Source organism: Mchenga conophoros, linkage group LG13 (genome assembly GCF_057382185.1).
Source record: "Mchenga conophoros isolate Kocher_MC1m ecotype Shallow Benthic linkage group LG13, M_conophoros_male_GT1.1, whole genome shotgun sequence".
NCBI lineage: Eukaryota > Metazoa > Chordata > Actinopteri > Cichliformes > Cichlidae > Mchenga > Mchenga conophoros.
Window position 1 is genome coordinate 26,202,163 of NC_140538.1, and position 11,373 is coordinate 26,213,535.

Here is an 11,373-nt window from a genome sequence, read left to right on the forward strand (position 1 = left end):
CCAAGTCAAATTAACCAGGAACCACAAGTGGACTGTTTGCAGAAGGATGTGCTGCTTTATATTCCAGACAAGACTGGAATTGTTTTTTAAGTGCTATGATGAGATTTGAAGACAACATCAGACACACACAAGCACTGTCTGAGCCTTCAGCACCCCTTCCCTCCTCTACCTTCACTCGTTTTTCTTTTGTAATACAAGCAGAGATGCACACCTCTCCACCTCTAAGCTGTGCCAGTTACCAAGGTGATAGGGGTTTTATCCCATACATGAGTAAAACCTAAAAGAAATGGAAGCACAGGCAACAATACCTTGACTTTAGGGCATAATGTTAGAAAATGATCATACACTGCCTCATGTCTCTGTCTATGCACATTTAAAACCTTTGTAGGGAAAAAGAGCTGTCCTTGTGCTTCCTGTAAGTCTGACTGTAAATGTCCCCTGGACGTGCTGCAGTGTTGCAGCACTCTGCAGTAATTAGTTCAGTCACACGGTGTTGCCTCAGCCTGCTGCAATTTTTTTTTCAAAATGTCTATGCACAACATAAACAAATTTTTTTTAAAATGGCACTGGAGTGCAGGCTTTCAGCTTGAGAGAAAAAATTGGAGAGTATGGGTGTGCACATGTGATAGACAGATAAGGTTAGAGAGGCTCTGGAGACAGCCAGCGTGTCTGCCGGCTATGTTAACAGAGGAGTTCTTATCAGATATGGAGAGACAGAAAAGCAGTGAGGGGAACGCAAACTCCCAGCGTATATCACGGAGGACTAATTTAGAAAGGAGACAGCCAGACATCCCCTAAGGAATTTGCTCTTCTCCACGCAGTGCTAATTTTTTTGGGACTGCGAGACCAGAGCTTGCGCTCGCTCAGCACCGCAGCTCCACCAAGAAACAGGAAGCAAGGATGATCCTCAAACACCGCAGAGCAGCCTAAAAAATCCCAGCTCGGGGGAGGAGAGAGGACAGACATGCACAGGTGCTGCTAGAGGGAGAGAGACAGCGAGAGGAGAGAGAGAGAGAGGAAGAAGCAGTGGGAGTCAGGGGAGGAGACTTGACTTGTTTCAGTGAGAAATCGGAGAGCAATTCCAAAACAGCTGTCCGGCAGACGTCCCAGTCGACAGAAGTGCAGCCTCGAGGCAGAGACGTTAGGGCAGTGTCAACAAGCCACAGGAGCAGCACAGCAGCCGCTGAGCTCTCTCACACACACACATACAAGCACGCATATCAACCAGGAGCTGCAGCTTTCAGGAGAATCGCAGCGACATCAAGGAGACTCCAGATCTCCCCCGACAAAGCATCTGAGGTGAGTGACAGAAGGAACTTCAACTTTCATTTCTCACTCTCTTGCTGTACTGTAATCTGAATTGGAGAACAATAATGGGATGTGAGTTTTTTGGGGTCTGAGTGAGTAATTGTAGCAGAATGAAATATTGCTTGGTAACAGTAAAAGCGTGCATGGTAAGTTAAGCATTTGTCTGGCATACATGTAACACAAGAGCTGAACTGTTCAGAGCAACATGATACCCTTGCCGCTTTCCAAGAGAGACATTTTTAGTCCGACTACACGCTTAAGGCATGTTCCTGTGAAACGCAGAGCTGGCTTAGCCCTCATCTGTCTAGGGACGCAGATTCTTGAGGAGGTTTTTATGGTTATATTGAAGAGGAAGGGAAAAAAACACCTCTTCTTTGCCAGTATGTGTTTATTTTCTCTTCATGTTTCATACTTTTCCTGCTCATCTCTGCCAAGGATAACTCTAGCAAGTGTTGGCCATGCTTGCGGGTGGCACAAGGGGAGTGAAAAAGAGGGGCAGAGCAAATACTCCACCCTGCTATTCAGCCGACTCCCAGCACCACCACCAGGCCCCTCGAAAGTAAGGCCTTTGCCTATAATTGAGGGTGTTTTTTTTGGTGTTTTTTTTATGTAACAAAGAGTTCGGGCTATTTTGTAAGGCTACCATTACCCTGTGTGGTATGTGCATTTGCTTTTTATAACAGCCCCAAAATGAGGGTCTTTCTGCTATTCAAAGGCGTAATAGAAGTCAAGGCCATGGTTAGATGTCAGAGGAGTATGTGGAGACTTCAAACTTTCATGAAGTTGCTTTGTAGAGACAGTGGGAGGAACTGAGACCAGCTACAACTGCTAATAGCATGCTATTTATTTTTAAGCAGCACTGATGATATGCCAGCACAGTAATCCCATCACTGGAGGGATATTTTTGGGGATGCCAAGTTTCTATTTTAAAAACAGGTGAAGTCATATACCGGTCATATTTTAAGCAGCTGCACCCGCTTTTTTTAGAGCACCGGTGAACCCTAAAGTGTCATCAAACTGTAGCATTTATATAGGCCACAGTAAAGTTACACAGCCTCTCTAAATATACTGGCCCAGTTATACTGCACGTGACTTTTAGATGTCCAGAAATAACCAGACAAATCACGAGCTGTTAGTTTAATTACCAGATGCCAACCCCATTTTCATCACCTCGCTCCTTCTGCTGCCCCCTTGTTTGTATCTAAGCCTCTGCGCTTGAACTGATGAGGCAAAGCTCTACTTTTAAAGAGGCTGGAGTGGCTCCAGATCACTTCATGCCCAGACAGATAGCTGTTGCTGACCCAATGACACAGTCGTTTTATCCAGCAGCTGAATGACCGGCTGCTGGGGCAAGCTATTCTGAAAGGAAGGTGCCATCGTAGCCTCACTTCCTGGGCAGTGCAAATGCTCTGGTCGGCATTCTGCAGCAGTGGCGCCAGAAGGTTGTCAGACCTCTCAGCACATGCTTGCCTTGCAGCCTGTTTTTGGAGTAGCTCCAAAATGAGGGTGCAAATCTAGACTTGGCTGTGAGATACACTAGAATATACCTGCTCAACTATTAACAGCCTGCAGAGTCACAAATGGATTCATTAGGTTGGGAGCCCATGAGGGTCCATCCTGGAACACCCTGAGGAGCTGCAATTGATTGATTACCACTTGGGCCAACACAAGCTTAGCCTACCATTGCTGTGATTCCCCACATACACACAAATCAATAGTAAATTAGTCAATTTCTCATTAAGTTAACGTCCATATAGAGTTTCCACTGTAGGCATGCACAGGCAACCAATACTTGAAAGACCAACATGAGGACATTTTTTTCCTCGTACTTTGCTGGTGGCCTTTGAAATTCCAGTCATATTTGCCATATAAGCCAACTGAGCCACCAGCAGGATGACTGATGTGAAGGTCAGACCTTCAGGCTTTCACCGTACCAGCTGACTTCTTACAGGCCACAAGTGTTGACCTTGACTAGAATGTAAAGCATATGTCTCCTTGTGAGAGTTGCAAGTGTTGAGCCGCTCTGTGGCTAGACCGTTTCTGTCCATACTATTGATTTAGGCCGACATCATCATCTGCTGCAATGCACGGGCTGTCCAGAGAATAGCACAGCCAGGCATTTGGAATCATTTAATCAGAACAGTGCAATAATCAATAAGGATGTACGAGAGGAAGGTTTTCATCCAGGAGGGCAGCTGTGACCTCCTGCTCTTGGGAAGAGCAGTAAAAAAAATGTATAACACATGTGGATGTGCTGTGCACTTGGAGTGCACAGGAAGCCTTTTGGCTTGGTGCTGTATTTGTTCCGCTTCCTACCCGAGCCCAGCTTCCCACTGCAGTGAGCATCAGCTGTCAAGGTCAGAACGAACAGAGGAGAGATGCTTAAAAAAAACTGGAAAAAAGAGAAAAGGAAGAAAACAAGATACAGTATGAGAAATGCTTGAGCTAAACAAGTACAGGATTTTGCCATGCTCCCCCTACACCGACACCCCCATTAAATACTGCAGCACATCCTCTACTCCCTCCTCTCTTGTCCTTCCCTTTCTCCCCCTTCACTATTAGCAAACAAACACGCTCTTCAAACACATGGCATGCATTCAAAAATGCTATCTCAGGCACCTCGCGCAAACACTCACTCTCACACCGGCACTCAAATAAGACAAGAACCCTCAGAGAGCAGAGCTGCCATTTAACACACTCACACATGTCATAGCTGTGTATAGCTCACCAGCGTTTTGCAGATGATGATAGATATATTTGTCTTCCAATTACAGCTTCTACAGTAAGAAGATTTAAGCTTGTACTCCAAATACATTTTATTAAAGATGTAGTGGAAAGATTTTGATGCTGCACCCAGCAAAACAGGTTGGAGACACAGGAAGTCATGGTCAAAACGGGTGATTTCCAGGCTGCGGTTTGGATTCAAATTCACAGCAAGTGTCTGCCTCTCTGGCTGCACGCTGATTTGCCTCCTGAATAATCACAGCCTACTTAAAGTGGCTGTGATAAGGCTGTTGCAGGGTGTCTGTATGCGTCGGTAGCAGCAGGAATGTGGATGTTTTGTCAGTGAGACGTTTCTTTTTTTCTCTTTCTCTTTTTTTAGTGGGGGTGGACTTGACCGCCCAGGCACTTTTGTGCAGCGGTGCTCTCTGTCAGACAGTCACTGCTGACAGACCTCTCATAAGTAAATATGTCTATAAATGGGCAAGCTCTCTTCTCACTGGTGCTCCCTCCCACCCCCCTCATCACCCACGCACCCTTCCTTTATACTCCTTTCCCTTTCTCCTTGGTTCCTGCGTCATTTCAAATGTTCTTTTTACCTACACCAAACTACATGATAGGCAACGTGGTGATATTCTCGAAACGGCGGCATGCAATCAGGCACTTTGTAACCAATCCAAAATCTCTTTAATAGTTTCTACTCAGTCTGATGTGCTGCAACCTAACTGCTATCTCCCACTTATTAATCAGAGCCAACCTCATCAAAGCCAAATCAATTCACAGTGTGCACCATCTTCTTTCTTAACATCCACTTACAGTGTAATCCCTCGCTCTCTCCCTCATTCACACAATCCCCCCTAAACCCCTTCATCGCCCCCCACTCCCTCTTCTGGGTCTCCACCTTCTCCCATCACTCTGTGCATGTCTGAGCAGTAGCTCGCTCCTAAAAAAAGACTGTTATCCTTCTAAAGCCTTCCTTTGCCTCTTCTCTCTCAATCTGCGGTCCAGCTGTTCCACATTAGCACGTCCAGATCTGCGGAGGCCAAAGCTGGCTCACGTGTGGAAATGCAAATAGAGGAGTAAAAAAGCCTAGAGACCCAGCCCTCCTCTTCTTTGTGCTAGCTTGCTAGATGCAAAGTGTGGATGAGGGTCTTATTTTCTTGTAGTATTTGGTATTAGAGTTTATTTCTGGAACCGGTGTTGACTTCTTTTTCTTGAGTAGAGGTTTTGTATCAGCTGCAGTTCTCATCAAACAACTTCCTTTCATTGCTGAGGTCAAGTTTTAGAAAAATGCTGACGCATTCTGCTTTTGTCTCTGATTTCAGGAAAGCGCCCATTCGACCTTTCTATATTGCTGAACATCACCAGCCCTGCTCGCAAAGCCAGTTGCTGATCAATGCTGCGATCATTTTTGGAGTCCTGTGTGGAGGCGTGCAACTGAGAATGTAACTTGAGCTTCTCCCCTGGGGGAACTGCAACATCAAGAACTTATAGAGGACTTCCAACTGTTCTAACCTGCATATCTGAGATTTCCTCTTTAGAGACAGCCATGCCAGCGAAAGCACCTATATATCTTAAACCCACCAATAATAAGAAGGGAAAAAAATGTCGCCTGAGAGATATTTTGTCACCTGATATGATCAGTCCACCTCTCGGGGATTTTCGCCACACCATCCACATTGGCAAGGGCGGGGAAAGAGATGCCTTCGGAGACATGTCCTTCCTCCAGGGACAGTATGAGCTCCTACCGGGAAAAAGAGACGTCCACCCACAATACAGCGTCCAGAGTGAGTTTCTGCGAGCGAACAGCACAGGCGACGCTTCCTTCGTCGAGACTCCCTCACCAGTACTCAAGAACGCAATCTCCCTCCCAGCTATCGGTGGCTGCCAGGCCCTCACCCTTCCAGTGATCTCTTCTGCCGTGTTCTCCATGCAACCAGGGCCATTGGAGGACATCATGGGACCGGCACCTTCCACGAAACCTGACACAGCTGAAGATGTGGAGATCTTGCAGATGGATGCTCTGTTGCGCTCCATGAACATCTTCAACAATGAGCCCTCATCACCCTCCACAGATTTCCAGTCAAAGCCTGACGTGCTCTTGGATCTGCTTGAGAACACAGATAAGTCCCCTTCTAAGGAGGTTGCCAAAGCTAACAAAATAAACAAGAGTGAAAGCAGATTTGACAATCCATCATCCTATTATATCAATGGTCACAGCAACAGCATCTGTAAAGCTAATGGAAGCTTGAACAGCAACACAAGCAGCTTTGACAGCTTGAGCGGGAAAGGAGACTTCCAGGGCAAGAGCTACGATGGGAGCGGGAGTCTCATCGGCAACGGTAACTGCAACAGTTACGGACACTTTAACGATGACATTACAATTGGTTTTAAGCAGGAGCTTTCCAAGTACAATGGAGAGTGGGTGGACAGGGACAGTGGGGTGGAAGATGGCCGCATTTGTGATTTCGAGTTTGAGTTTACCAAAGAGAAGAGCACATCACAGGATTCCCTAGCCCAGATCACAGGGTCATTCCTCTCCCTCGAACTCGATCTGGGCCCATCCATCCTGGACGATGTGCTCAACATAATGGATAAACCCGCAGCAAAGAGCAGGCCTTGAGCTGCACTGAGTCCCCAAGAGGAGAATGGGAATTATTAAAATATAGCCACGCGGAGAGAAAGACTCATAAAGCAATCAAAATGGTGTCTGGATATATCATTGAGATGAAAACCAGCTACAATAGACAAAGCTGCTTATGTTTTTATTGTCAAAACATTTAAGCATTCTTAAATTCTAGCTTCTATGGAGTGTTGAGTCTTCTTCTTTGTTTTGTTTGCCATGCCATTAGCATGCTTAAGATGCATGTGCTTTTTGAGTTACAGCTAAAACAGCCATTCTGTCTTTGATTTTAAATGACTGTAACAACGCTACATGATAGACTGACGCTCTTATGTTGAAAATATGACAGCTTTTAGGTCCTTTTTTTACACTCACTCTCGATTCTCACACTCTCTAAGAACATACTGCATTTTGTGACTTCAAGTTTGTTAAACAAAGCACGGTTTCGTTTGTCACATAACTCATTTGCCACATTTCAAACAACCAAACACTATGCATATTTGTGTTTTTAAATCTTTAACACAAATAAATTCATTTTCCCCGTAATCTGGCTATCTTTTCTTACAGGGAATGTGTGCAGCAGCAGGAATAAGAGTAGAGTCCCAAGATGATTAGATAAGGTACATTTCATGATGTACTGACAAAGCCTTTGTATCAAAAACCAAAAGAAAAACTATTCTAGAAAAATTATATTTCTCATGACTTAATGAGCAAAGACAGCTATGCCCATAAAACAAACAACAATTAAATATGGACTAATTAGAAACCACATGCAGTGCAATTAGATTCAGTATCATTAGGCAAAATTATTTGAGCCTTTATAATTATGACACAAAACACTGAGCTCAGAGGAGCATACATTTACTGGGGCCTTCTATAAATATATAGTTTTATTTTATTACAAGGTAGTTTATCCCCATTGAGTAATGCCTTACTGTAAATTGAAGTTACTGGGTAAATTAAAGACAGGCAGGGCTGCCTCACAGCAAAGAGGTCCTAAGTTCAAATCCAGGCCTTTTATTTTTGGAGTATGCACTTCCACAACCCAAAGACATGGATGGGTTTAGGTTAACTGGTGATTCAGAATTGGTCATAGACGTGAACGTGAGTATGGATGGTTGCAACAGGCTAGCGACCTGTCCGACCCAAGTAGTCTAATATCATTAGACGTTCTTAGAGTATGTGACACATTATAACAGAACAGAACTGTTGTAATGTGGGTAGATCTGTTGTAGTACAGCTTCTTACGTCTTCTTTATCTTAAAATAAAGGTCAACTGATAAATCAAGTCTGAAAATCCAAGAAAAACAGGCAGACTGACTGAACCGAATGGATCTCTCTTCTTGCCTCTTCCATTCCTTACATTCTCCCTCCCTGCCCCGCTGTGGGAGCACTGGTGGGCTTTCATCTGCCCAGGCAGGCGCCTGCTCCATTTGTTTGCGTGAGGATGGGACAGGCAGAGGAGGGGGGTCTTTGAAATTCTTTGCATTCCAGCCAAAGAGCACAAGTGTCCAGGACCAGACATAAATCAGCTGTTCCGAGTAAAAAGGGGGGGGGGGGGGCACTGTCTATCAGCCAGAGTGTACAGAGATATAAGGCTGTGAAACACAATCTTACAACCTTCAGGCAAACCTTGAGCCAGCAGTGTTGAAGCAACAGCCTGAAAGAACAGGACATCAGTCATTACCTCTCCATGCAGTCCTTTGCAATTACCCATCGGCACTGGCCCCCACAGTTAAATTTGCTGTCTGCACAGGTCCTTGAGTGTAGACAAACAGGTCTAAGTCATAACAAGACCTATGGAGGGCAGGTTTCCCCCAACACCCACATATCCCCGTGCCATAATATTTTAGAGAAAAACAAGTCCACCTCAATTTGGTTTGTGTTAGCTCGCTAATTCCATATGTAAATAATTATCTGGCTCCAATTCTGCTTCTGTCATTTACTGAGGCAATGTGGCAAACCGTTCAGAATCCATCAAAGGCCTCAGAATGTCCACAAACAACCGCGAGCGGCTCAGCCGAGGCATCCGAAGCCGCTGCGAAACCAGATGTTGTAGGAGACATGAGCATTTCCCCACGCAAGAAAAACCCATGCCATGGCAGATATCCCAACCACTGGAAAATCCCAACGCTAGTGCTGGAGGATTTGCGTATACTTAGCTGGAGCGCACAACCTCTGAGGATGAGTAATGAAAACCTTAGCTGTCAAGGTAATTGCTATGCTCGTGTCTTCACTGGTCCAACGCTAACTTGATGACAGCCTTCATTTTGACAGGTGTGGACCCCAAGCAGGCTGTTTTTACAAAACAGCTTGTAACCACAGCCCTTCAGTGTGTTGTGTAACATATTAGACATATTTCCACGCACATTCCAAAGTTCTCTCATAAAAAAAATGCCAGGAAATACCAGCATTTGATGAAATCCAACACAAATACTCAACATATGTTACACTCTGTTTATTGCTGAGAGTTCAGCACCCTACACGAGATGAACATTTCTTTAGCTCACCACCTGGGGCTCTGCCTTTAAAGTTAGACAGGCTTTGTGTCGTGTGAGATTGATTTTATGTCATTTCAGAGCCTGAATAATAGTTACTGCATTTCAAGTATACAACTAGATCAGGAGTCTCTTGTGTCTTGTTTCTGGGCTTTAGAGGTCTCCTGGAGCCTGAGGGCAGATGAGAAAAAAGCAGGGAGGGAAGGTGGAAGTAGTCCTGGTGGACTGTTTCTCATTACCACAAGGCCAAGGTGGAAGGTTGACCTGAAGAAACCTCAAATCCAACTGCCTCTGATATTCCGTGATAACACCACACAGATGCTACGCAGCAGCACAATCAGGCAGCTCATTGTGCGACACCCACAGATGTAGTACAATATTCCACTTGTTTCGCTAGCAAGCCACTGCTTAGCATATCTTGATATCGTGTTTTTGTTTCAGTTAGTCAGACTCTCTCTTGGGCTTGATTCACAGCAATGTTCATTTTGTAAAACCTCCATACAAACATTTTTGTTCAGGCAAAACAGTGTTACAGGGAACGGAGGAGCAAATTAGCGATGTTTGTCGAGATAGGGAGGGCACGGGTGTAGCCACCTGCTGCCTTGTAATTTCCCCAACCACTTGGTGTCTCGACAAAAACAGAAACTGACTCTGATGCTGTGCTCTAGTAGAACGGTACACGACACAAGAAAGAAAAACAGGGCATATTCAGGAAATATACTTTAACTGAGTCTGCTGGGGCAAATATCGTCATATAAAAAGCAAGCAAAGCTTTTTTCCTCCAAACACCTGGCCTTACATTGCGTTCCTCCACAGCAATCCCGGGGATCCGACTTCTTAGTTTCCCGGGCTAAGGTGAAGCTGTCATTTCCTAGATGAACAGGCTTTGGCCCAGAGGCCACCAGTGCCAAAGAAAGCACAGCTAAGACCAAGCAAAATTTTCCACCCTACCTCTATAACAGAGCTGTATAATGCACGCACTGTCTTCTGAACATAGAGGTGTACCTCATAGTCGGACTTGAGCTGCGTTCAGGCAGATGAGAGCGGAAAGTTAAATAAGATGTTTCCCTGTTCACGGTCCCTGGGGACATATGAGATGCAAGCATCAGGATAAAGCTTCTTATGTCTTCACCTGCTGTAACTGTCCTACAGCAGAGCCCAAACTCAAACAAAGTACTTTTCATGCAGCCCAGAGTCTGGGCAGGATAAAATATCTGAGTTATGAGCACAGCTTCTCACAGAGATATTATTGTTAAATATTTATTTTGCTTGCTGCAGAGATATCATTCAATGTTGATACACACTGTACACGTTCCAAAGCTGACTGCCATGATAATCGGGGCCGTGGTTATAGAAGTTTCTTGGGAACATTTTCTTTGGGATGCTGAGCATAACGCTTGGACTCAAGTGTTCTGTAGATCTGCTGATTTAGCAGCGTAGTGCCGCGGCGCCCTTCCAAAAGACAACAGGAGAGAGCAAAGAAAGTTTATTCTTGCGGCTGAATAAAACGAGCTTGAGCAGGAGTTGATGCAGTGCAGATATGAGCGAGCTCACATGCAGTTTGGTCTGGCAGGCAGCGTATACTTCAGGTTCACGGCACTGTTGACTATTGTTTGGCTGACGGTAACCATAGAGAGTTGAGTTTGTATCTTTAGCACGTGAGGGCCGAGCTGAAAGGAGGGCAGAAAGAGGAGGACAGTTAAACAGAACAGTGTCACCTCACAGGCACCAGAATGCCTCTTTGACAAACCCCAGGCAGGTTTGATTATGGTGCCAGGAGTGTACGACTCATTCATCTGCATCTTTTTTCTTCAGTGTGTAGTTACAGTAGAAGCCTTCACAGGTGTCTTAATAGGACCGAGACCAAAACATACCAAGAACTGTCCAAATAACTTTAATCTGAGTTTTCATCTTTCAATATAGATAGAAATGTAATCTTATTGACTTTTTACAGTTAGTGCTGAAAAAGGTAAGGCCTGATTTAAATTCTTACTTTGAAAGAAGTAACACAAGCGCCACACAAATGACACTTCCCTACTCGTGCCTCTCTATGAATGTGTTAGTTGTGTTATATTTGTGTAGTCTTGATAAGGGTACAGTGGTAATTTCACCATCTTCAAACTTCAATTTCTGAATACTTTGAATGAGTATTTTTAAAAGCTCTATATGAGGGGGGTTGTTTGCTAACTGAGACTTAGTGGTGACTTTGTGTCTCAAATTTTA

General features: G+C 44.7%; 1 protein-coding gene across 1 annotated transcript; it reads left to right on the plus strand.

The window, feature by feature from the left end:
* The first annotated feature begins 746 nt into the window (after positions 1–746).
* On the plus strand, positions 747–7,198 carry cdc42ep3 (CDC42 effector protein (Rho GTPase binding) 3). The gene is made up of 2 exons (XM_085297526.1): positions 747–1,299; positions 5,355–7,198. The coding sequence occupies exon 2, from the start codon at positions 5,579–5,581 to the stop codon at positions 6,650–6,652; it is 1,074 nt and encodes a 357-aa protein (XP_085153652.1). The 5' UTR covers positions 747–1,299; positions 5,355–5,578; the 3' UTR covers positions 6,653–7,198.
* The last annotated feature ends 4,175 nt before the right edge of the window (positions 7,199–11,373 follow it).